The following is a 25,209-nucleotide window of genomic DNA, read 5'->3' on the forward strand; positions in this document are numbered from 1 at the left end:
TGATAAAAAAAATAGGGTTTGGCAGGGTTTGACTAAATAAAATTAGGCCAGTTAAAATCAAGATCGAGTTTGAACTTCACCATTCAAGATTTGAGTTTGACCCAGCTTATCATGTTTTATACCTTTGTAATATATTTTTATTTTTATATATGATGTAATTTATATCACATAAAATAAATAATAATATAATATTATTTAAAGATTTTAAATGCATTAAGCAATGATTAGTTTGTTTTATTAATTTTTTATGGTATATTATATCGATTTTCTGTATTTAAGGTATAATCGTGTTTTCTATTAATATTTTTGTATTTTATATCAATTTGTATTTATGGTATGTTATACCGGAAATTTTTCTTTATTTTAAAGAAGAAATTTTAATTTTTCAAAAATTATTTTGCTTTTTTTTTATTCTTTTGGCGTAACACTTTATTTTATATTTGAGTTTCACACATATATTTAAAAAAATTCAAATAACATAACCTTCCATTTGAAAAGGTACTCCAAAATACTTGATAAAAAAAGAAAAAGGTTAATTTCATTATATGTATCCAAAATATGATTTAAATTTTAAATTGATCCGATAAAATTTAAAATATTTTAATTGAGTCTTTAAAGCATTAATGCTATAATAATTAGGTCACTTGCCATTGGATTGGGTGTCAAATTTGAGCTTAAATTTGACATTAAACATATTTAAAACATGTGAGTTAATGGGTTATCGAAAGTTGTCTGCATTCTGCCTGAATATCCAAAATGAGCAATGCCATCGTAACATCCTTAGAACTTGTATTTAACATATCAACCGCTACATTGCTATCACTCTCTAGAACAACCTCTATGGCGAGCTACTTGTAGACCATAATATATTGCCTATAATTCAATTATGAGAAATGGATATTTCCGACATATCATTGATATATTAAGATTTAAATGTAATATTTTCAAATTTTAAAAGTCTAATTAAAAAATTGATTTTAAATTAATTACTATAAAATTTAAAAATTTAAAAAGTAGAAAAGCCATTGGAGGGAAAATTAGCTGAAAATTTTATTATCTTCTCAAAGAAAAAAAACTAAATTTATATAATTACACAAAGCCCTAAATTTCCACCATTGACAAACAAAAATCAAAGCTCTGACTCTCTCCTTCTCTCTGCCTTTTTGTCACTGTCAACCTACTTTCTTTCTTTTTATTCAAACATCACATTCAAACATGTAATAAAGACAAAAACGTAACTCAACTACAACTCCCCCCAAATATTTAATTTATTCTCTTTTTATTGTCATATATCGTATCAAACCATTATTGTATATGCTTTGTTTTGATCTATAAACAGCATACTCAATCAAAAAAACAAAACAAAAAACCCCATTTCATAGCACAAAGTTAAAAGTTCACTGATTTTTTTCGATGCGTTCGAGGATTCTTCCTTAAATAGTAAGAGCTCAAAAGATGGGTTTTGCTCGAACTATAATGGGTTTCCATTATTTTTCTTGATTCTTACTTCAATTTTTCATTAGTTGCTATTCATCTGAGCAAGGGTTTTTTTCTTCTTTTTTTTTGGGGGGGGGGGGGAGTTGAGTTTATTTATTTATTTATTTTCTTTTAATTTAGAGTTTTTTTCGATGCCTTTGAGGAATCTTCTGCTAAATAAAATGGGTTTCCATTATTTTTCTTGATTCTTCAAAATTTTTTCATTATTTGCTATTAATTAGGGTTCTTTTTTTTTTTTGAATTTGAGTTTATTTGTTTAATATTGTTATAATTTCGAGTTTTTTTTATTATGTAGATGGAGGATGATGAAGAAGAAGATTTGGATTCAAAGCCTCTTTTGCTGAAATTTGGAGTTGCAGTTGCTGTTTCTTTCGTTGGGTTTCTGTGTTATCGATTTAGAACCCTAAATCCCAACTCGGTTTCGGGTGCGGATGTAACCGATGCTATTGCGATAATTCTATTAAATATCGGATCGATTCCAAAAATTTATGATATCTCGAACTTTGATCATGCAGATAATCGCGGTGAGGTTGATTCCGGTGAGACCGATCGGAGTAAAGATGATTTTCGAGCCGTAAAGATGTCAATAACTTCAGACCCTGTAAGCACATTTCGAGTTCATATCATTTGTGAAGCTAAAATATACCTTTTAAGTCCCTGTATTCGTTGTAATTTAGTCCCTCTACTTTTTAGATTTCAGAATTCAGGTTCAATTATAACACTGTTAAAATTATTTTGTTAAATTTAAGTTCATTACAATGTATTTTTTTAGTTACATTGCTATGCCAACAAATTTAACAAAAAAAAAATTGAATGAAATCTGAAAAGTGGAAGGACTAAATTGCTGAAAATAAAAGTATAGGAATTAAATTCCAAATTTGTGAAGACTATGGAGACCTATGGCATATTTTTTAACTTTTTTAGGGCACTGAATATGATCTGTTAATGTATCATGTTGTTTTCGAGGTTCAATTTTTAGGCTTGTATTGTTGATTCGATTTCCTGTTTACGATGTTTTGGTTTCTCTCTGGCAGCAAGAAATGTCGAAGCAACGGATGGATGATTCCACGAGCATTAGTCACGACGAAGATGTGTTTTTCTTGACACAGTTTGATGATCTTGTTAAGGAATTTGACTTTTCGGCCGTCATTGAACCTTCTCCAAACCTGGAAGTGGAAGCACCGAGGTTGGGTCTCAACACTTCGATAACGCTTACTAGTGCTAAAAAGGACGATTATGAGCAAGAGATTGAGCACTTAAGAAACACAGTAAAACTGCTTCAGGAGAAGGAGAAGAATCTCGAGGCCCGGTTGCTCGAATATTATGGCCTTAAAGAACAAGAAACAGCAGTTACGGAGCTCGTAAACCGATTGAAGATAAAAAATACAGAGGTTAAACTTTTCAGTCTCAAGATCGAGTCTTTACAATTGGAAAAACGACGACTACAAAGCCAAGTTACCGATCATGAAAAAGCTGTAGCTGAGCTCGAAAGTGCAAGATCTCGAATTAAGATGCTGAAGAAGAAACTTAAGCATGAGGCTGAGATGAATAAAGAACAGATCCTTAACCTTCAAAAAAGAGTTGCTAGATTGCAAGAGCAAGAACTTGAGGCTCCGGTAAGTAACCCGGACATCGAATCGAAGTTACAAAGGCTAAAGGTTTTGGAATGTGAGGTAGAAGAGTTGAGGAACTTGAATACGAGATTGCAGATGGAAAACTCGGAATTGGCTCGGAAGTTGGAATCGACCCAAATCCTTGCGAACTCTGTTTTGGAGGATCCTGAGGTAGTTTGCTACATTTATGGTGAATCGTCTTTGTTTGCATTGTTACTAATATTATTGTTCTCATATTTTTTGTTATTTCGGGTGTGTTTGATTGCAGAGAAAAGCAATGGACGAAACGAGCAATCGTTTGAGGCAAGAAAACGATGACTTGACAAAGCAAATTGAACAGCTCCAATTGCATCGATGTGCTGATGTCGAGGAACTAGTTTATCTCCGATGGATAAATGCTTGTTTGCGGTACGAGCTGAGGAATTATCGATCCCCGACCGGTGAAACAGTTGCTAGAGATTTAAGTAGAAGCTTAAGTCCGAAATCGGAGGCAAAAGCTAAAAAATTGATACTCGAATATGCACATACCGAAGGAATGGATAGCATTGATTTTGATTGCGATCAATGGTCTTCTTCCCAAGCGTCCGAAACTCAAGAACTTGATGATCCTTTGATCGAGAATTCATCTGCTACAAAACCAACCAATTCGGGTAAAACTAAGTTCTTCAAGAATTTACGGAGACTAATACGGAGAAAAGACGGTCATCACCCGAACCATGCTTCATCAATGGGCAAACCTGATCATGTTGACGATCCTCCAACTTGGAGTTCAAGCACAATGAGCGATTCTGTACCCATGGTAAGTAGCCGGAGTGATAGGGTTACAACTCCATCTCAGAGTTCGTCCGGAACCTCTTCGGACATACCTAGATGGAGAAGTTTTAATGATGAACATATAAAGAATATCAAAAACATTCGTAGCAAAAGCGGTTCTTATGGATATAGAAGTTTCGTAGTAGGCAAGGATGGTGATGATGATCTGAACTTCCCTCTCGAACCTAAACTCGAAACCGACTCGGATTCTTTTTGGAAATCCGAGTTAGTGAAGTTTGGAGAAGTTTTGGAAGGAGCACGAAAAGTAAAGATTCACAAGAAATCAGCAAGTATCATATGAAATATTAGTTCAAACATAGTGTTCATATGTACCATATGTATCATATAGAAAATGAAAATGAAATATGCACATCACCATATGGTAGTAACCTACGTTACTTTGATTTTCGTTTTTTTTTTTTACGTGTTTGATAGTTGGTTCAGTTTAAATTAAATAAATTATTTAAAAAATTTAAAAAAATTATAACTTGATTTAACCGTTGATTCAACTGACTTTATCTCAATTTAATCGGTTTGTACAAGATTGCAAGTTGATTTGTTTTTTTCCTTGCTCTAGACTGCTGTAAGATCGGTTCACATGTTTAGTAGTTGTGTTTATAATCATGAGCCGGGCCGATGTAGAATTTTAGGCTCGCTTTTTAGGTCTGGACTAAGTTCATCTCAAAAAATAGACTTCAAATTTTGCACAAGTTCGGTACATATTAAAAACGTTAAACCTAAACCCTGTAATATATATTTTTAGATTATCTTTTTATATAAAAACAAATTTAAAAAATATAATATATAAAATACATTTAAAATATTAAAATAAATATTTTTCAATAAATTTAAAGAAGGAAAAAAAATGCCCAACTCATTTGGAAAATAGGCTTTATTTGTTATTCAAATCCATTTTTCGGATTGATGAAAATCTTAAAAGAATAAAGTATATTCATGTCATGTTTGGTTTTTTTTTTAAGTATTTACTAGAACGGGCTTAGTAATTAATTCTTCGCATTTGTTTTGGTGAAAAATTCTTCTCATTTTATAGACTCATTAAAAGAGTAGATACTCGCCACGAACGCATATAATATATTTAATACTCACAACTAATCTCGAATAACTTAGATCTATGTAGTAAAAATCTCTAACAAGAGGATTACATGAATCTAAATATCTTTTTTTTTTTAACAATCAAACCCAATTACAATTAATTTATCCAAAATCCAAATCCAAATTTAAATTAATTTTATCGAAAATTGGAATGTCCTAATTTGTTTGAGACGCGGCTTCTATTTTCTTAGGGTGGGTTTGGGGCGGCGATACAATGCGTTTAGCTTACTTTTTGTCTCACGCTACAGTATCTAATCTTACCGGCATCACTGTTTTTACACTAACCGCAGGTAAACGCACCACCCATCCAAACTCACCATTAGTTAAACCCATCATTTGAATTACTTTTGGGTTAAAACATTTAAAAACTTTAAGATATTTTTATTTCGAATTTAGATATTTTGAATCAATGAAGTGAAATCTATTTTCACATTTAATAATCTTAACATCTCGGAAATTTCCTTCATCACCAATGTTGAAATATACAATTTAACTTTGGTCAAATAGTTTCCTCAGTTAAAGTAATAATATTATTATTTTAGAAAAAAAAATTAAAATTAAAATTTTCATTATATATTCTTTAGATTAAAAAAATTATATTTATTGATCTATATTAGAAGTATTCGATTAAATCAAATACAAAAGAATTCAAATTAATCGAGTTAGTGAGTCCTATTACTCGATTTGAAAAATTTTCAAATCAATAATTGATTTAGTGAATTGAATCAAGTAAAATTGTTCAAGTTAAATTAAAAATTTAAATATGTGAAATTAAAATAAGGAAAAAAGAAAAAGATATCTTAATATTATAAACTTGAATCGTTAATTAATTTATTTAAATCGCAAAAATTACTATTTAAAAAAAATTAAAACTTTAGGTTGATATGTTCTTTAGATTTTTTTATAATTTTTATATCTTTTCAAAAAAATATATAAATTTTGGATTTTCTATAAATTTATTGAATTTTAAAAGTTATTTTAAAAATTTTATAATTTTTGTTGAGATAGACCAATTTGCGCATTTTTAAAACTAACAAAGACTGAAAAGATATTTACATCAATTTGTTATTTAAATTAATCGAATTATAAATTTCAACATTACTCAAAACTTAAATTACTTAATCGAATCAACTCAAAAAAATCGAATAAATCAATTCGATTAACTTGAAATTTAAATTTTTTCCAATTTTTTTGAATTTAAATCAAGTTTTGCTCAGACAAATCATCCTCAATTGATATATATTTAAACATATAATTTTTCCCAAGTACATAAAAAACTGGATATACCCGCGTAGATACATAACCGTGTCCGTCACTTCACCCAAAACCTGGATAACACGTTACCACAAGGATTCCATGCAAAATGGAAAACTCACACTAAAGCCCCATCAGCATTTATGACATTATAAAGCAACAAATTCAGTCAAATTTACAAACAGATTATGATCTATATAAGCAGCAATTATAATCCCAAACATCATAATGTTATCATAATATTACAAGCTCTTCAAATAAAATTCAACCATTTTCATTCTAACCTCGAGCTTTAAGCTCTGCAAGCCGCCTTGACAAATCATCCTCGTCGACCTTCTCTTCAGTCTTCGTCGGAACAGCATGAGCAGCAGCGTTTGGCAACCCAACGGAGACCTCTAACCCGTAATCATCAGCCACTTGCTGCATCAGGCTGTTGACTTCACCTTCGGGTGTCGATAACGAAGTAGAACCAGCCATAGCACTCTCCATAAACTCTGCTTGAACCTCCATATTTACAAACTGCTTCTCGAATTGATCCATTGTTTCTGACATTTTCTGCAAATTTCCTGCATAAACATTTGAATAAGTTTTGCTTTAGGCTAATATGTCTACATTATGTTGATTTCAACTAATTTTTCATCGGAGCTGGGTTCGTGTCCATCACTTGACACTCCCTTAACAGTTCCGCGTTAATACATGTCCGTTTTGACCATGTCCGGTTTTATTTTTTATTTTTTTTAACATTACCAACCATGTCCAATATTCCAATATGTATTTCGCAGAGTTGAGGATGTATCCATATCCGATACTAGAACACTCCCTTAATGCTCCCTTTGGTAACATGAATTTGAAAATTCGGATTTGACTTTCATTTATTATGAAATGCATGCATTACAGACAAATTAGCTGTGATTCAATATAATACGTATTTGAAAAGTATAAGAACACGAATTTATCATCATAGATTTGAGAAATAACTACTCAATTTACTTTATTTTTGAAATCCAAGTTCCCAAAAGCTACCTAATAAAAGTTTCTTTTTTCATAGATTCTAACCTAAATTCTCCGTAATATTGATTTCTCCTAAAATTTATTATCATCATGAATAGCCACGAAAAAGAAAGATGATCAATGAGACAAAAGTACTGAGAAATTACCTGTGGCCAATGAAGATTCAAGTGACTTAACAATATTAGCCATGGACTTGTTAATGGTAGTCATCTTAGCTTGAGTATCAAGCCTAGCAACAACGGCATCGAGCCGCGAGGCAAGACGGAGGTAGTTCATCTGCTCGTTGCGCTTTCGAATGGCGTTCTCGGCGTAGATACGAGCTCCGTCCATGTTACCTTTCTCGATCGCCTTCTTCACCTTCAATTTCTCGGATTTCTCGTCCTTCTCGCACTTCCTCGACTGGCGTTGCAACGATTTGGACGTGAATTTCAGCTCCATGATCTGGTTCAAGAGCTTCTCGGTGTTCCCCATGGCTGGATTCTTTGTTTGATTGAAGAGAATTAGGGTTCAAAATTTTTGGGGGTTTTCCAATCGAATTTGATTTGATGCTTGTATACGGGTTTTGAGTTTTCTTTTATTTATGTTCAACGATAGTGAAGCGCAACGTTTAAGGCAAAGCGAAAAATCGGATAATATTTTTATAATTTTTATTTGGTTGTTATATTTAATCCCTATTTTGCTACTTCGTCCATATATATATATTTTTTATCACTTGAATCCTCAAAATTTAAAATTTAATCAATTTGTTTTTAAATAAAAATTGAATTAAATTTAAAAATTTTAAAAATGTAGATAAAAATTTATCAATAATAAAATATACGTGGCTCACATCAATATCATTAAAATTTTAATAATTGTCAATTTTTCATCTAAAAAATAATTAAAATTTGAATATTGTAAATTAAAATGATATAAAGATAAAAGATTTAGGTGGGATTTGGATGGATGATTAGGTACGTTGCAGTGCGTTTAGTTTACTTTTTATCTCATGCTATAACATCTAATCTCACCGCTATCGCTATTTTTACACTACCCACATTTAAACGCACCTCCCATTCAAACTAAACCGACCAAAATGATATCATAAAAAAAAAGTTAAAACAAAATTTATCAATTTTATTTTATTATTAAAAATAACCATTAAATTATTTTATTTTAATTTAAACTTAAAATAACATATAATAGATTTGATATTTGAATTTTAATCTTTCATCATGAATCGACTTCAAAGCTAAAGAACGAGTCAAATTGTCGGTTGAGTCTTAACTCACTTGACATAGACATTATTATCAATGTAAGAGGATATGAGTTTTAGTATGCTGAAGTGCATTATACTCCTATTTATGGATTAAGGAGAGACTATTAGTAGTTTTATGTATTAGCAGAACCTATAATTAGATTGTTAAAAAAAGTGAGTCAAATATTAATTAAAATATTTTTTTTAAAATTTTATATTTTTTAAAATAATTTAACTAAAATCTCTTAATTTTTTAAGACTCTCTTACATATAATTTAGAATAAATCATATCGGCTTGCAACAAAAAATAGAATTTTGTGATTAATAATGACAATTTTTTTAATAAAAAATTTATGCTTTAAATGTAAAATTATTACCATAATAATAATCTAAGGTAAATACTAATTTTTTTTAAATTTTTAATAGCATATTAAATTATATTTTTTCAAAATGATAAATATTAGGATTATTGAAAATTTTAAATTTTAATATGTTTGATCAAGATTTGAATTTTAAATTAAATAAAACTAATTTCTTCATTATTACCAAATTAAATAATTTTGAAAATTAGTTGTTTTATTAAATTAGGATAACTTTTTTAATTTAAAAGTGTTTAAATAAATTTAAATAATACTGACATTGTAATTTTTTTTTTCTTGACGAGATTTTCAGAGATTTAGAGAAACAGCAATGGAGTCTTCAGCTCAGGTTCTGGAAATCCACTTAATCTCAGCACAAGGACTTAAGCGTCATACCAAAAACTACGCCATTGTTTGGGTTGATCCATCGACGAAGCTTCGAACTCGTATCGATCGTACCGGCGGCGAAAATCCGACTTGGAACGATAAATTTCTCTTTAAAGTCTCACCGAATTTCCTTTCCGGTGAAACCTCAGCCGTTTCCGTCGCGATTTACGCCGCCGGAATCATTCGAGACAAACTCATAGGCACCGTTCGTATTCTCATTAGCACTTTCCTCCATACTTCTCCTTCATCTCCTATGACATCCCCGGCTTTCGCAGCGTTCTTGATCCGCAGCCCTTCCGGCGAATTCTTCGGGACCTTAAACGTCGGCGCAACAGTTCTTAACGCATTTACAGGCTTTCAAGCGTTGAATAAAGCCTCCGCCATAGGTTATCATGAACTTGCCGGAGATAATCTCGCCGGAAAACACCGGTCGGCGAACAAATCAAAGGCAACAGTTCGTGATGTACCTGAATCGATCCCTAGTGATTCACCAGCTCATCAATTGGAAACTAGTGATTCCTTAATGGACCAATCAATTACAGATGTGAGCTTGAAACAGAAAGTTCGAAAGAAAAAGAAGAAATTTTGGATCAATCTCAGGCAACTACATGCAATCTGTTTAAGTCCTCAAATTTGATACATCTTTTTTATATATTTTATATATTTAAGCTTTTTTATTTGCTTTGCAATTTCATTTTGCAGTAAAATTTTGCTTTTGCACATTCAAAATAATGTTATTTTTCATCAAAATGTCTAAATCATAGATTTATTTTTCTGGCAAATTATTCGAATATGGTTCGAAAATTTTTATGTCAAAAAACCACTCCAGTCCTTTTCAATTTTGAAATTTAGCAAATTGGTCCCTATAAAACAATTTAGAGTAACAAATTTATATGATTTTAATTGGTATAGTAAAAAATTCATAACTAAGGACAATGAATCATAAAATTAATGTTTTTCCTCAATTTTATATGATTTTAATTGGTATAGTAACAAATTCAGCTTTTGATGTTTACATATTTTTCTCAATTTGGCCTTATTTCTAAATAATTCAACAAATTCAATCTCAATATTTCCATATTTTCACAAATGTTGGAAGATAAATTTGTTAACTCTGGTTCAAATTGATGGAATTTGTATATTTTGAGGGCTAAATTTATTATTATATTAATTAAAATTATGTATGGACTAAATATTAAAACCGTGATTAATTATCCTTAGTTGATCACTTTCGAAATTATCATGGATTAAATTACTTTAATTTTTTCAGAGGGACCAATTTGTTTATTTTTGAAATTGAAAGGGACTAGAGAGAATTTTTACCAAATTTTTATATCAGTACAGATTTGGTTAATGAATATTTGGTTTACAAAATTTAAATTTAGGTACCTCAATTATCAAGTAAAACTTGGATATTATATTGCTTGTGCATTTAAAAATTTGTTTATGGAAAATGATTTTTGTATTTTTTTATATTTTATCGTGAAAATAGTTTGATTAATAGAAAAAAATAAAACGTTTTTTTAAATTAATTTTAAATTGAATATAGAAGTTACACTTAAATATTAAATTAGAAATAAAAAATTGAAGTATGAAAATGAATATTGAAAACTAAATCATATATTATTAAGGTTAAAATTTGCTATTAGATGATGAGTTTGTGTAAATTGTGGATTTCGTATCTCTACTTTAATTTGATCAATTATAATCCCTGTATTTTTTGAGTTTTGAAATTTTAATTTTGACCCAATGATAACAATTAATTATGTTTAATTAAATTATAGTATTAGTATTGTATTATGCGTAAAATTAAATATTTAGTCAATGTTTAGTAATTAAATCATTCTTAGTGGCTATATTTTTTGAATTTTAAAATTTTAATCTTAATACAAATAACAATTATTAAATCTATTAATTGATTTTTTACGAGTAATATTTAAAAATACCTAAACTTAATAAATTTAATAGTTATCATTTAGTTAAGACTAAAATGTTCAAATTTCGACCAAATTAAAGTAGAGATACTAAATCCACAACTTATCTAATAAGTAAAATTTGACCTATTATTAATCCGTCATATACCAAAACCAATAAGATCACACAAAAAACTAATTTTTCAAAATTATTTTTAATTTCTACTCATAGTTTTTTTTGTTTAAAATTCAGCTTGCTTCAAGGAAGTTGGTATTTTTATTATTACAATAAGTTCGAGCACATTTAAATGTGAAATTCTTTTGATATAACAATTAAAGAACAATTAAGTATAATATAAAAATGGATAATATATATCAACCAAAAAAATTTTACCGAAATAAATAAAATAGAATATATAACATCATTAAATAAAAAATCTATTTTTTAATTATTAACTTCATTTATCATTTATAATACATTAAATATGTATTAAAACTGAAAATCATTTAAAAACCCCTATGGATAGATTGGTACTAGAACTCAAAATTGATTTAATACTATCAAGCCGAATTCGAGTTTGATCAACTCAACCCATCAATAAAATCGAATTCAAATTTCGTAATACTCAATTCAAACACGAGTTTGATCAACTCAACCCATCAATAAAACCGAATTCCATTTTTGTAATACTCAATTCAAACAGCTAATCAAACTTTTCATTAATATAGAAATCGAGCAAGTTTGAACTTGAATGCAAGAATATATAGATGAAAGCTTGATTATGTCTCAGACCAAGATAGAACTTAAAAATTTATATTCAAGTCGAGCTTAAACCGAGTATCAAACTCTTTAAAGCTTTAATTCGATTCAACGACAACCTTTTTAGTTCATAGCATTTTTAAAGAAATTTTCCTTTTGCGATCGAATCATTTTAAAAGATCATATCCTCGTACCCATATTTTGAAAACATGGGTAATTAGCATCAAAGGGTAGTGAGCTTAGATTTTTCTAAATCATCCAAATGCAAAAGAACAAACAGAGCTTAATGATCTCAACAAAGTCAAAGAGGAAATTAAAGGGCAAAATTATCAAACTTAGGATATTATAGTCCGAAAAACAAAACTCGAAACCACCATGATTCTCACTTTTTTTTGTTTCAAAATCTAGTTATAAAATACACCAACAAGCTAAAACCACGAAACAAGGATGAAAAAGTATCGGAAACAACGAAAATTGCAGCAAAATGATTGTGAAGTTGTGTAAAAAAGCTCACTTCCTGCCATGGATCCTCGATGCTTGTCTGTTCCTCTTCTTGACACCGGATTTGGCAACCTTCAGACTTCGGTTCACAGCACTCAACCTTGCTAGGGCAGCTTTTGTTAAATCCGGCCTGTAGTAGTTGTCTGTCACCTGCAATGTTTGAATAGTAGATCATTAGGAAAAAGTTCATAAAAAGAACGGTAACGATGCAATACGAATTGTAAGAGATGATGGGAAAAGATAAAACCACTCGGGCAGAGCTTCAGAATATCATTGAAAATGGATACTACACAAATGAGATCAAGAATATCTTTGATAATCTATATCCAAAAAGGCTACTCAAAGCATACATATACACGATAATGCCTAAAGTAGCTACAAAAGCATTGAAGAGGATCATATGGAAGCTCAGAAGCCAAGCGTAACAAGTACATTTCAACGAAGAATCCAACAAATAGATCCTTCTTATATGTTATTGCTTCATCACCGCAAGATAAAACCCTCAAAAAAATTTAAATTCAAAAGCCGGCAACACCATACCAGTTAACAATCATTCAAGTTAACAATCTAACAAGTTTTAACAGTTAGCTTCAAGAATTTCAGGGTTTAAATCTTTAAATGATCTGTTTTTTTCCTAACTTATGGAAGACAATCACAGCAATTACAGAAAGCAAACCTAGTAAAACAATAAACAGACATGTTTCAAAATTTGATTTCCTCATTACCTGGTTTTTGACTGCCTTGGCCATCCTAGGGAACTCCTTTTTCATGACAGACTTATGGAGCAAGCTCGAAGGCTTGTTCTGTTTCTTAGACTTGGTTGTGGCTAAGAGTACAGACTGGTCTTTGCCTGCAGGTTGAATGGTGACAGTTTTCTTGTTTGCCAAACCTAAAATTTCACGGATCCAGGAAAGAGTTAATATACTTGACAAATACAACATATATCGCCATGCAAATTTTAAATTCACATTTTAAGCTTTTTGATTATTCTCAACATAAGAACAACCTTCCACAACTCTTTGCATTATACGACAATTACCATTTCTCATCCCATCCAAATGCTGTAACAGAGCACAGTTGAAACAAGCTCATGATATAAGAATCTTAAGCTCAAGCACCCATTAGAAATTCAAAGCTTGAAGCTCCACTAGATCTTCATCATGTTTCACTTCACTTTCAAATCTCAAACTTGATTCAAGACAAAGATCAAAATGCTCAAGCTTGCCGAATTAGGCTCATTTTCTTAATGGAAATAAACCATATTACCTTTGCTTGAGTTTTAAAGCAAAATCTTTCAATATAAATCAATTTTTTTAAAAAAAAAAAAGAAGCTTGATTAGGCTCAAGAGCTGCTCGACTCAAGCATTAGTAGAGCTTGAATTCAGGCCCCTTGATAAATTGTGCTCAAGCTCAATGCGAAGACGACTGGAGCCAAATTCAAAAACTTTTTCCATCGTACCATCCAACGATGCTTATATAATTTCCATTTGCTTATATAATTTCCATTTCTCTTTCACATATTAAAAAACAAATGATAATAACAACAATAGCGATCTCTTTTTGTTTTACAAATAAATCTAAAATCAACATCATCAAATCAACACAAAGATAATGAAAATGAAGATTTGGGATCACAAAGTAAATAAATAATAATACCAGAGTGTTTGTAAGAGTTGACATTGTAGAGATTGTTGGGCTCTTTGCTGAATCGAACGCCAGCAGTTCCTCTTCCAAATTGTTTCACCAAAAAACAATTGTTCTTCTTCACTACCTCCCAAATCAACTGTCCTGGAACTGTCGCCATTTTGTGTTCTGTTTCCCTGCACCTCACTGCACCAGATTTAACCCCAAAAACCCTAATTCGTGAGATTAAAATCTTATAAAAAACCGAAAAAGAAATCAGAATAAATTTATTAATGATATTGAACTAAGAACTAAAGAACAACCTGCTGGATTTTTAGTTTTTTTTTTTTTGAAGGGATGAACAATTGGAGAAAGAGAGGTACAAGAGGAAGGAAAATAAAAATGGAGGCTTTATATTAGTGGAAGTAGGGTTTTGCTTTAAGTGAAATTACGATTATATCCTTTCACTTCAAAAGATTACGTGAAATACAAATAGAAAATTTGGACCCACCTTACGCCAATTTTTTATTACCCTAGAGAGAACAAACAAAAAACTAGAGCCAGACACCAATGGCTTCGACGGCTTTCAACGCCGCCGCTGTTACGAAGAGCAAACACCAATCATTATCCAAAAAGCGCAAAATCCCACATTCATTTGCTTCTGACAAGGCTGAATCAGTAGCTAAACACCAAAACCCTGGAATTAAAGCAATGCCAGTACGAAGACGACGATAATGGAAGTTATTTGGAGAAGAAGATGATGAAAAAGAAAAAGAAGAATATTTCGGGATTCATGGAGTCTGAAGAGATGACTGGTGAAGAACTGAATAGCTGCAAGGTATCTTTGTTGAAAACAGCGGCAGAAGATTTCGGAATCAATGGCGTATTGGTCTAAGAGCGATGGGGTTCCTTTCTCGTTTCTCTTCCGGACGTTTGATTTTATCACTCAACGGGTGTGCCGCAACGACGTGAACGTCGCCTGTAATATGTTAAGGACCGTCGTGCGCACTGCGCCACGTGATTTGCTTGCTGTTTTCCATCTTTTGGCTAATAAGATAGCTCCCAAGCATGAACTAGTGTCGGATTTAGGCGTTGGATCAGGTCTGATATGTTGAAAAGTCAAAAATGGTGGGAGGTGCATATAAAGTAAAAAGTGGTTGGCAAATGGGTTTAAAGTTGAATGAGATAATTCAATTTTAGTCCTTAATTTTTTAGGCCATTTGCAAGTAAGTCCCTGAACCTCAATTATAAATAGGCCTAACCAGTTCTCATTTCAATCATCTCAACCATTATTTCTCTTTTAGTTTTTTCTCTCCTTCCATTTGAGAATTCTTAAGGAATTCTATTTGTTTCTAATATTTTGGAGATAGTGAAGTTATCATCTGGTGTTAGTGCCTGAGGACGTAAGTATAATTTACCGAACTTCGTTAAAATTCTTGTATCCTTTCTTGTCCTAATTTTTTTCAATATTTGAGGGTATAATAGTAGTACTTAATTGTGCTATTAAATTACGATAGAAGGGATATTCTGACTAAGGAAAGACTTGTTACTTAAAAGATCCTTGTGATCCACCTCTCTTTCCTGGGAATTGAACTTTGTGTGATTTTTTAGTACAATAATTTACACGCTTCCGACCCTATTGGAACAACAAGTGGTATCAAGAGCCGAAGGTTAATCGTAGTACGCTCTGTGGTTGCAGTTTAAACTGATCTTCCACATCAGAAAAGATTTCCTTAGGTATATTGAAAGATTATGGAGAAGATGGACGGTTTAGAAGCTTCAACATCGTCCATGTGGACAAGACCGACAATTGGAAATGCAAGATTGGCCGTGAAGATCTTTGATGGCACGGGCCATTTCGGTATGTGGCAAAGTGAGGTTCTAGATGCCCTTTTTCAGTAGGGTCTAGACATTGCCATTGATGAAGAGAAACCAGATGATGTACAGGAGAAAGATTAGAAGGCGATCAATCGGTTGGCATGTGGCACAATTCGATCATGCCTTTCTCGAAAGCAGAGGTATGCTTTTTCAAATGAGACTTTTGCAAATAAGTTGTAGGTGGCACTTGAAGAAAAATAGGACAAGAAAGAACACAAGAATTTTAACGAGGTTCAGTAAATTATACCTACGTCCTTGGGCACTAACACCAGATGATAACTTCACTATCTCCAAAATATTGCAAACAAATAGAATTCCTTAAGAATTCTCAAATGGGAGAAGAGAAAAAACTAAGAGAGAAATAATGGTTGGGATGATTGAAATGAGAAATGATTAGGCCTATTTATAGTTGAGGTTCAGGGGCTAACTTGCAAATGGCCTAAAAATTAGGGACCAAAATTGCAATTATCCCATTCAACTTTAAACCCACTTGCCAACCACTTTTTACTTTCGGTGCCAATTGCACCTCCCACTATTTTTGACTTTTCAACAATCTCCACCTTGAAGATTTGATTAGGATAATCACATCTTCACACACTTCCTTCAACTCCCCAAATTCGATAAAGTTATCTGTAGTAGACGTATTTAGAGGCACTACAAAAGATAACTTTATCGAATTTGGGGAGTTGAGGGAAGTGTGTGAAGATGTGATTATCCTAATTAAATCTTCAATGTGGAGATTGTTGAAAAGTCAAAAATGGTAGGAGGTGCAATTGGCACCGAAAGTAAAAAGTGGTTGGCAGGTGGGTTTAAAGTTGAATGGGATAATTGCAATTTTGGTCCCTAATTTTTAGGCCATTTGCAAGTTAGTCCCTGAACCTCAACTATAAATAGGCCTAACCATTTCTCATTTCAATCATACCAACCATTCTTTCTCTCTTAGTTTTTTCTCTTCTCCCATTTGAGAATTCTTAAGGAATTCTATTTGTTTGTAATATTTTGGAGATAGTGAAGTTATCATTTAATGTTAGTGTCCGAGGGCGTAGGTATAATTTACCGAACCTCGTTAAAATTCTTGTGTTCTTTCTTGTCCTATTTTTCTTTCAATATTTGAGGGTATAATAGTAGTATTTAATTATGCTATTAAATTACGATAGAAGGGATATTCTGATTAAGGAAAGACTTGGTACTTAAAAGATCCTTGTGATCCACCTCTCTTTCCTGGGAATTGAACTTTGTGTGATTTTTTAGTATAATAATTTACACGCTTCCGACCCTATTGGAACAACAAGTGGTATCAATAGCCGAAGGTTAATCGTAGTATGCTCTGTGGTTGCAGTTTAAACTGATCTTCCACATCAGAAAAGATTTCCTTAGGTATATTGAAAGATTATGGAGAAGATGGACGGTTTAGGAGCTTCAACATCGTCCATGTGGACAAGACCGACAATTGGAAATGCTAGATTGGCCGTGGAGATTTTTGATGGCACAGGCCATTTCGGTATGTGGCAAAGTGAGGTTCTAAATGCCCTTTTTCAGCAGGGTCTAGACATTTCCATTGATGAAGAGTAACCAGATGATGTACAGGAGAAAGATTGGAAGGCGATCAATCAGTTGGCATGTGGCACAATTTGATCATGCCTTTTTCGAGAGCAGAGGTATGCTTTTTCAAATGAGACTTCTGCAAATAAGTTGTGGGTAGAACTTGAAGAAAAATAGGACAAGAAAGAACACAAGAATTTTAACGAGGTTCAATAAATTATACCTACGTCATCAGGCACTAACACCAGATGATAACTTCACTATCTCCAAAATATTGCAAACAAATAGAATTCCTTAAGAATTCTCAAATGGGAGAAGAGAAAAAACTAAGAGAGAAATAATGGTTGGGATGATTGAAATGAGAAATGATTAGGCCTATTTATAGTTGAGGTTCAGGGACTAACTTGCAAATGGCCTAAAAATTAGGGACCAAAATTGTAATTATCCCATTCAACTTAAAACCCACTTGCCAACCACTTTTTACTTTCGGTGCCAATTGCACCTCCCACCATTTTTGACTTTTCAACAATCTCCACCTTGAAGATTTGATTAGGATAATCACATCTTCACACACTTCCTTCAACTCCCCAAATTCGATAAAGTTATCTGTAGTAGACGCATTTGGAGGCACTACAAAAGATAACTTTATCGAATTTGGGGAGTTGAAGGAAGTGTGTGAAGATGTGATTATCCTAATCAAATCTTCAAGGTGGAGATTGTTGAAAAGTCAAAAATAGTGGGAGGTGTAATTGGCACCGAAAGTAAAAAGTGGTTGGCAGGTGGGTTTAAAGTTGAATGGGATAATTGCAATTTTGGTCCCTAATTTTTAGGCCATTTGCAAGTTAGTCCCTGAACCTCAACTATAAATAGGCCTAACCACTTCTCATTTCAATCATACCAACCATTCTTTCTCTCTTAGTTTTTTCTCTTCTCCCATTTGAGAATTCTTAAGGAATTCTATTTGTTTGTAATATTTTGGAGATAATGAAGTTATCATCTAATGTTAGTGCCCGAGGACGTAGGTATAATTTACCGAACCTCGTTAAAATTCTTGTGTTCTTTCTTGTCATATTTTTCTTTCAATATTTGAGGGTATAATAGTAGTATTTAATTGTGCTATTAAATTACGATAGAAGGGATATTCTGACTAAGGAAAGACTTGGTACTTAAAAGATCCTTGTGATCCACCTCTCTTTCCTGGGAATTGAATTTTGTGTGATTTTTTAGTACAATAATTTACACGCTTCCGACCCTATTGGAACAACAAGTGGTATCAAGAGCCGAAGGTTAATCGCAGTATGCTCTGTGGTTGCAGTTTAAAATGATCTTCCACATCAGAAAAGATTTCCTTAGGTATATTGAAAGATTATAGAGAAGATGGACGGTTTAGGAGCTTCAACATCGTCCATGTGGACAAGACCGACAATTGGAAAAGCAAGATTGGCCGTGGAGATTTTTGATGGCACAGGCCATTTCGGTATGTGGCAAAGTGAGGTTCTAAATGCCCTTTTTCAGCAGGGTCTAGACATTGCCATTGATGAAGAGTAACCAAATGATGTACAGGAGAAAGATTGGAAAGCGATCAATCGGTTGGCATGTGGCACAATTAGATCATGCCTTTCTCGATAGCAGAGGTATGCTTTTTCAAAGGAAACTTCTGCAAATAAGTTGTGGGTGGAACTTGAAGAAAAATAGGACAAGAAAGAACACAAGAATTTTAACGAGGTTCAGTAAATTATACCTACGCCCTCGGGCACTAACACCAGATGATAACTTTACTATCTCCAAAATATTGCAAACAAATAGAATTCCTTAAGAATTCTCAAATGGGAGAAGAGAAAAAACTAAGAGAGAAATAATGGTTGGGATGATTGAAATGAGAAATGATTAGGCCTATTTATAGTTGAGGTTCAGGGGCTAACTTGCAAATGGCCTAAAAATTAGGGACCAAAATTGCAATTATCCCATTCAACTTTAAACCCACTTGCCAACCACTTTTTACTTTCGGTGCCAATTGCACCTCCCACTATTTTTGACTTTTCAACAATCTCCACCTTGAAGATTTGATTAGGATAATCACATCTTCACACACTTCCTTCAACTCCCCAAATTCGATAAAGTTATCTGTAGTAGACGTATTTAGAGGCACTACAAAAGATAACTTTATCGAATTTGGGGAGTTGAGGGAAGTGTGTGAAGATGTGATTATCCTAATTAAATCTTCAATGTGGAGATTGTTGAAAAGTCAAAAATGGTAGGAGGTGCAATTGGCACCGAAAGTAAAAAGTGGTTGGCAGGTGGGTTTAAAGTTGAACGGGATAATTGCAATTTTGGTCCCTAATTTTTAGGCCATTTGCAAGTTAGTCCCTGAACCTCAACTATAAATAGGCCTAACCATTTCTCATTTCAATCATACCAACCATTCTTTCTCTCTTAGTTTTTTCTCTTCTCCCATTTGAGAATTCTTAAGGAATTCTATTTGTTTGTAATATTTTGGAGATAGTGAAGTTATCATTTAATGTTAGTGTCCGAGGGCGTAGGTATAATTTACCGAACCTCGTTAAAATTCTTGTGTTCTTTCTTGTCCTATTTTTCTTTCAATATTTGAGGGTATAATAGTAGTATTTAATTATGCTATTAAATTACGATAGAAGGGATATTCTGATTAAGGAAAGACTTGGTACTTAAAAGATCCTTGTGATCCACCTCTCTTTCCTGGGAATTGAACTTTGTGTGATTTTTTAGTATAATAATTTACACGCTTCCGACCCTATTGGAACAACAAGTGGTATCAATAGCCGAAGGTTAATCGTAGTATGCTCTGTGGTTGCAGTTTAAACTGATCTTCCACATCAGAAAAGATTTCCTTAGGTATATTGAAAGATTATGGAGAAGATGGACGGTTTAGGAGCTTCAACATCGTCCATGTGGACAAGACCGACAATTGGAAATGCTAGATTGGCCGTGGAGATTTTTGATGGCACAGGCCATTTCGGTATGTGGCAAAGTGAGGTTCTAAATGCCCTTTTTCAGCAGGGTCTAGACATTTCCATTGATGAAGAGTAACCAGATGATGTACAGGAGAAAGATTGGAAGGCGATCAATCAGTTGGCATGTGGCACAATTTGATCATGCCTTTTTCGAGAGCAGAGGTATGCTTTTTCAAATGAGACTTCTGCAAATAAGTTGTGGGTAGAACTTGAAGAAAAATAGGACAAGAAAGAACACAAGAATTTTAACGAGGTTCAATAAATTATACCTACGTCATCAGGCACTAACACCAGATGATAACTTCACTATCTCCAAAATATTGCAAACAAATAGAATTCCTTAAGAATTCTCAAATGGGAGAAGAGAAAAAACTAAGAGAGAAATAATGGTTGGGATGATTGAAATGAGAAATGATTAGGCCTATTTATAGTTGAGGTTCAGGGACTAACTTGCAAATGGCCTAAAAATTAGGGACCAAAATTGTAATTATCCCATTCAACTTAAAACCCACTTGCCAACCACTTTTTACTTTCGGTGCCAATTGCACCTCCCACCATTTTGACTTTTCAACAATCTCCACCTTGAAGATTTGATTAGGATAATCACATCTTCACACACTTCCTTCAACTCCCCAAATTCGATAAAGTTATCTGTAGTAGACGCATTTGGAGGCACTACAAAAGATAACTTTATCGAATTTGGGGAGTTGAAGGAAGTGTGTGAAGATGTGATTATCCTAATCAAATCTTCAAGGTGGAGATTGTTGAAAAGTCAAAAATAGTGGGAGGTGTAATTGGCACCGAAAGTAAAAAGTGGTTGGCAGGTGGGTTTAAAGTTGAATGGGATAATTGCAATTTTGGTCCCTAATTTTTAGGCCATTTGCAAGTTAGTCCCTGAACCTCAACTATAAATAGGCCTAACCATTTCTCATTTCAATCATACCAACCATTATTTCTCTCTTAGTTTTTTCTCTTCTCCCATTTGAGAATTCTTAAGGAATTCTATTTGTTTGTAATATTTTGGAGATAGTGAAGTTATCATCTAATGTTAGTGCCCGAGGACGTAGGTATAATTTACCGAACCTCGTTAAAATTCTTGTGTTCTTTCTTGTCATATTTTTCTTTCAATATTTGAGGGTATAATAGTAGTATTTAATTGTGCTATTAAATTACGATAGAAGGGATATTCTGACTAAGGAAAGACTTGGTACTTAAAAGATCCTTGTGATCCACCTCTCTTTCCTGGGAATTGAATTTTGTGTGATTTTTTAGTACAATAATTTACACGCTTCCGACCCTATTGGAACAACAAGTGGTATCAAGAGCCGAAGGTTAATCGTAGTATGCTCTGTGGTTGCAGTTTAAAATGATCTTCCACATCAGAAAAGATTTCCTTAGGTATATTGAAAGATTATAGAGAAGATGGACGGTTTAGGAGCTTCAACATCGTCCATGTGGACAAGACCGACAATTGGAAAAGCAAGATTGGCCGTGGAGATTTTTGATGGCACAGGCCATTTCGGTATGTGGCAAAGTGAGGTTCTAAATGCCCTTTTTCAGCAGGGTCTAGACATTGCCATTGATGAAGAGTAACCAAATGATGTACAGGAGAAAGATTGGAAAGCGATCAATCGGTTGGCATGTGGCACAATTAGATCATGCCTTTCTCGATAGCAGAGGTATGCTTTTTCAAAGCAGACTTCTGCAAATAAGTTGTGGGTGGAACTTGAAGAAAAATAGGACAAGAAAGAACACAAGAATTTTAACGAGGTTCAGTAAATTATACCTACGCCCTCGGGCACTAACACCAGATGATAACTTTACTATCTCCAAAATATTACAAACAAATAGAATTCCTTAAGAATTCTCAAATGGGAGAAGAGAAAAAACTAAGAGAGAAAGAATGGTTGGGATGATTGAAATGAGAAATGATTAGGCCTATTTATAGTTGAGGTTCAGGGACAACTTGCAAATGGCCTAAAAATTAGGGACCAAATTTGCAATTATCCCATTCAACTTTAAACCCATTTGCCAACCACTTTTTACTTTCGGTGCCAATTGCACCTCCCACCATTTTTGACATTTCAACAATCCCCACCTTGAAGATTTGATTAGGATAATCACATCTTCACACACTTCTTTCAACTCCCCAAATTCGATAAAGTTATCTGTAGTAGACGTATTTGGAGGCACTACAAAAGATAACTTTATCGAATTTGGGGAGTTGAAGGAAGTGTGTGAAGATGTGATTATCCTAATCAAATCTTCAAGGTGGAGATTGTTGAAATTTCAAAAATGGTAGGAGGTGCAATTGGCACCGAAAGTAAAAAGTGGTTGGCAAGTGGGTTTAAAGTTGAATGGGATAATTACAATTTTGGTCCCTAATTTTTAGGCCATTGCAAGTTAGTCCCTGAACCTCAACTATAAATAGGCCTAACCATTTCTCATTTCAATCATACCAACCATTCTTTCTCTCTTAGTTTTTTCTCTTCTCTCATTTGAGAATTCTTAGGGAATTCTATTTGTTTGTAATATTTTGGAGATAGTGAATTTATCATCTGGTGTTAGTGCCCGAGGACGTAGGTATGATTTACTGAACCTCGTTAAAATTCTTGTGTTCTTTCTTGTCCTATTTTTCTTTCAATATTTGAGGGTATAATAGTAGTATTTAATTGTGCTATTAAATTAGGATAGAAGGGATATTCTGACTAAGGAAAGACTTGGTACTTAAAAGATCCTTGTGATCCACCTCTCTTTCTTGGGAATTGAACTTTGTGTGATTTTTTAGTACAATAATTTACACGCTTCCGACCTTATTGGAACAACATGATCATCACTGCATTAGTCGAAGCGTACAACAAACCTGAAGATGAAATCAGAAACCAGTACAACACGCTTAGAGATTTCGGCTAAACGACGGAAACTATATGATCGACGGTGTTGATCAAACCCCAACAGCCTCTTACGATTTCTAAAGTATTCAAAGCATTGCTCGCCATTGCCAAAGAATGTAGAAGGAAGAAACTGGATTTGGTTGAAGAACTTGTAATGTCTATTGGAAGTAATGAAGTTAAGCATATAATTCATCTGCTTACCCCTTAAACAAGCAATCGGATCAGATTTTCGGTTTCGAGTCTTTTAGTAGCATTGGGACAAGCTTCTATATACAACGAAAATCAAAATTTGGAACCTTTGGATTCACCAGAGGCTGCGGAGATCGTAAAGCAAGTGCATTCGGTTTGTCTGGTTTATGATAAGCTAATATGGGCGATTCTCAACGATGGAATATCGAAACTTTCTAGTTCATACAGCTTTTCTATCGAAGTTCCGGTCGAGCCAATGCTGGTGAAACCAAGTCTAGCTGAATCGGAGATAATCGAAAGATTTAATGGTACGGCATATGATTGCGACTATAAGTACAATGGTGAACGAGCTCTAATTCATTACATGGAAGACGGGAAAGTGGAGATTTACACCCGCAATCTCGAACCAGTTCCGCAATGTTTCCCGATGTTGTTATCTCCGTATCAAGATCGAAGAAATCCGGGGTAAAATCGTTTGTTTTGGACTGTGAAATCGTTGCATACGAGCTTGACAAACACGAAACACTGCCTTATCAGATTCTAAGCACTCGAAGACGTAAACATGTTGCTTTGATCGAGATTAAAGTTCAATTTTGCATATTTGCTTTTGATATATTGTATCTTAATGGTAATTTGATCTATGAACAACAGCTCGTTCCGGGAAGAATCCGGATTTTTTCAGTTCGCAACTGCATAACAGTCGACAAATCCTAAGCAAAATAAGATCGAAAAGTTCCTAAAAGCTGTCATGGATGCAAATTGTGAAAGCCTTGCTATTAAAGGCTTAAATGATGCGTATGAATCCATGGTTGAAACTGAAGAAAGAGTACATGGAAGGCATTCGGGACTCACTCGATCTAGTCTCAATCGCTGCATACCATGGCCGTCTCGAGCAAAAGGCACTTACTTCGTGTTTCTTATGGCTTGTTATGACAGTAAAACAGCAGAATTCGAAACCTTATGCAAATTAAAGACAGTATTTTCGAAGAAAATTCTTACCGAAATATCTTCCAGGCTAGCTTCGAAGATGATTCCAAAACCAAAGTTGGTATGTCGCCAACAAAGTTAAACTGGATGTATGGTTTGAACCCTCGGAGGTTTGGGAAGTGAAAGCTAGCTCTTTGACGACCAGTCCAGTTAATTATGCTGCTTTTGGCATGGTGGAAGCCCGTGGGGGTCTTTCGACATGGTTTCACAGCTTTTTTCATGTTCGAAAAGACAAGGATCCCGAACAAGCTTCGTCATTGGAAGCAAGTTGCCAAGACAATCAAATGATCCTGTCACAGGATTTTACAGTATAGCCGAGGCAAAGGATTTGAGATTTCATTAGTTTGTTAATTATTAATATCCTCAAATTGCATGTTATTTGGTAAGACTAGTGCCTTCAGATGAACTGTAGTTCTGGACTGAGAAAAAATTCCAGAAAATCGATTCAAATAGTAATGTTTAGTTCAATATCCTTTAAAATTTATATCGGTTTTGATTTGGATATTACTTAAATACATTCAATTTAATTTGATTTTCAATTCATTAGTTAAAATTTTATCGAGACTGGATTCATACTTTTTTTACTCAATTTATGTTGAATTTATAATATAAAAATAAATATTTATATCTAAATCAGTAAAAATGAAT

General features: G+C 33.2%; 5 protein-coding genes and 1 non-coding gene across 8 annotated transcripts; 3 read left to right on the plus strand and 3 right to left on the minus strand.

Annotated features, from left to right (window-relative positions):
- Positions 1-1,114: 1,114 nt before the first annotated feature.
- LOC107937323 (protein CHUP1, chloroplastic) lies at positions 1,115-4,312 on the plus strand. 3 transcript variants are annotated; one of them, XM_041116294.1, is made up of 5 exons: positions 1,115-1,234; positions 1,793-1,922; positions 2,013-2,098; positions 2,532-3,281; positions 3,379-4,312. In XM_041116294.1, the coding sequence occupies exons 2-5, from the start codon at positions 1,793-1,795 to the stop codon at positions 4,222-4,224; spliced, it is 1,812 nt and encodes a 603-aa protein (XP_040972228.1). In that variant the 5' UTR covers positions 1,115-1,234; the 3' UTR covers positions 4,225-4,312. The 3 variants fall into 3 exon arrangements, with proteins under 3 accessions (XP_040972228.1, XP_040972226.1, XP_040972227.1); XM_041116292.1 differs by having other exon boundaries at positions 1,163-1,440; XM_041116293.1 differs by lacking the exon at positions 1,115-1,234 and adding an exon at positions 1,475-1,544.
- A 2,096-nt stretch (positions 4,313-6,408) lies between these two features.
- On the minus strand, positions 6,409-7,934 carry LOC107937287 (ESCRT-related protein CHMP1B). Its single transcript, XM_016870151.2, has 2 exons — positions 7,448-7,934; positions 6,409-6,856 (listed from the first exon to the last, which is right to left on the minus strand). The coding sequence occupies exons 1-2, from the start codon at positions 7,770-7,772 to the stop codon at positions 6,570-6,572; spliced, it is 612 nt and encodes a 203-aa protein (XP_016725640.2). The 5' UTR covers positions 7,773-7,934; the 3' UTR covers positions 6,409-6,569.
- Positions 7,935-9,178: 1,244 nt separating this feature from the next.
- LOC107937268 (uncharacterized) lies at positions 9,179-10,057 on the plus strand. The gene has a single exon (XM_016870118.2). It carries the CDS (start codon positions 9,229-9,231, stop codon positions 9,919-9,921), a length of 693 nt encoding a protein of 230 aa, XP_016725607.2. The 5' UTR covers positions 9,179-9,228; the 3' UTR covers positions 9,922-10,057.
- A 2,213-nt stretch (positions 10,058-12,270) lies between these two features.
- On the minus strand, positions 12,271-14,546 carry LOC121230824 (60S ribosomal protein L28-1). Its single transcript, XM_041116295.1, has 4 exons — positions 14,405-14,546; positions 14,115-14,288; positions 13,184-13,347; positions 12,271-12,608 (listed from the first exon to the last, which is right to left on the minus strand). The coding sequence occupies exons 2-4, from the start codon at positions 14,260-14,262 to the stop codon at positions 12,468-12,470; spliced, it is 453 nt and encodes a 150-aa protein (XP_040972229.1). The 5' UTR covers positions 14,263-14,288; positions 14,405-14,546; the 3' UTR covers positions 12,271-12,467.
- On the minus strand, positions 12,862-12,951 carry LOC121231292 (small nucleolar RNA R24). Its single transcript, XR_005929354.1, has one exon. It is a non-coding gene; the product is annotated as a small nucleolar RNA R24 (small nucleolar RNA).
- Positions 14,547-14,651: 105 nt separating the features above from the next.
- Positions 14,652-24,043, plus strand: LOC121230575 (DNA ligase 1). The gene is made up of 3 exons (XM_041115489.1): positions 14,652-14,798; positions 14,939-15,182; positions 23,697-24,043. The coding sequence occupies exons 1-3, from the start codon at positions 14,652-14,654 to the stop codon at positions 24,041-24,043; spliced, it is 738 nt and encodes a 245-aa protein (XP_040971423.1).
- The last annotated feature ends 1,166 nt before the right edge of the window (positions 24,044-25,209 follow it).

This window comes from Gossypium hirsutum, chromosome A06, assembly GCF_007990345.1.
Source record: "Gossypium hirsutum isolate 1008001.06 chromosome A06, Gossypium_hirsutum_v2.1, whole genome shotgun sequence".
Lineage (NCBI taxonomy): Eukaryota > Viridiplantae > Streptophyta > Magnoliopsida > Malvales > Malvaceae > Gossypium > Gossypium hirsutum.

Bases quoted from the DNA above. Each gene is read 5' to 3' on its own strand.
- LOC107937323 (XM_041116294.1), top strand. From the start codon at position 1,793: ATGGAGGATGATGAAGAAGAAGATTTGGATTCAAAGCCTCTTTTGCTG. The intron at 1,923-2,012 runs GTGCGGATGTAA...TTGATCATGCAG, and splicing joins AAATCCCAACTCGGTTTCGG to ATAATCGCGGTGAGGTTGAT. The intron at 3,282-3,378 runs GTAGTTTGCTAC...GTTTGATTGCAG, and splicing joins CTGTTTTGGAGGATCCTGAG to AGAAAAGCAATGGACGAAAC.
- LOC107937287 (XM_016870151.2), bottom strand. From the start codon at position 7,772: ATGGGGAACACCGAGAAGCTCTTGAACCAGATCATGGAGCTGAAATTC. The intron at 6,857-7,447 runs GTAATTTCTCAG...ATGTTTATGCAG, and splicing joins TGAATCTTCATTGGCCACAG to GAAATTTGCAGAAAATGTCA.
- LOC107937268 (XM_016870118.2), top strand. From the start codon at position 9,229: ATGGAGTCTTCAGCTCAGGTTCTGGAAATCCACTTAATCTCAGCACAA.
- LOC121230824 (XM_041116295.1), bottom strand. From the start codon at position 14,262: ATGGCGACAGTTCCAGGACAGTTGATTTGGGAGGTAGTGAAGAAGAAC. The intron at 13,348-14,114 runs GTATTATTATTT...GTGAAATTTTAG, and splicing joins CAACTCTTACAAACACTCTG to GTTTGGCAAACAAGAAAACT. The intron at 12,609-13,183 runs GTAATGAGGAAA...CAAACATTGCAG, and splicing joins CCAAGGCAGTCAAAAACCAG to GTGACAGACAACTACTACAG.
- LOC121230575 (XM_041115489.1), top strand. From the start codon at position 14,652: ATGGCTTCGACGGCTTTCAACGCCGCCGCTGTTACGAAGAGCAAACAC. The intron at 14,799-14,938 runs GTACGAAGACGA...TGTTGAAAACAG, and splicing joins CTGGAATTAAAGCAATGCCA to CGGCAGAAGATTTCGGAATC. The intron at 15,183-23,696 runs GTCTGATATGTT...TGGATTCACCAG, and splicing joins GGATTTAGGCGTTGGATCAG to AGGCTGCGGAGATCGTAAAG.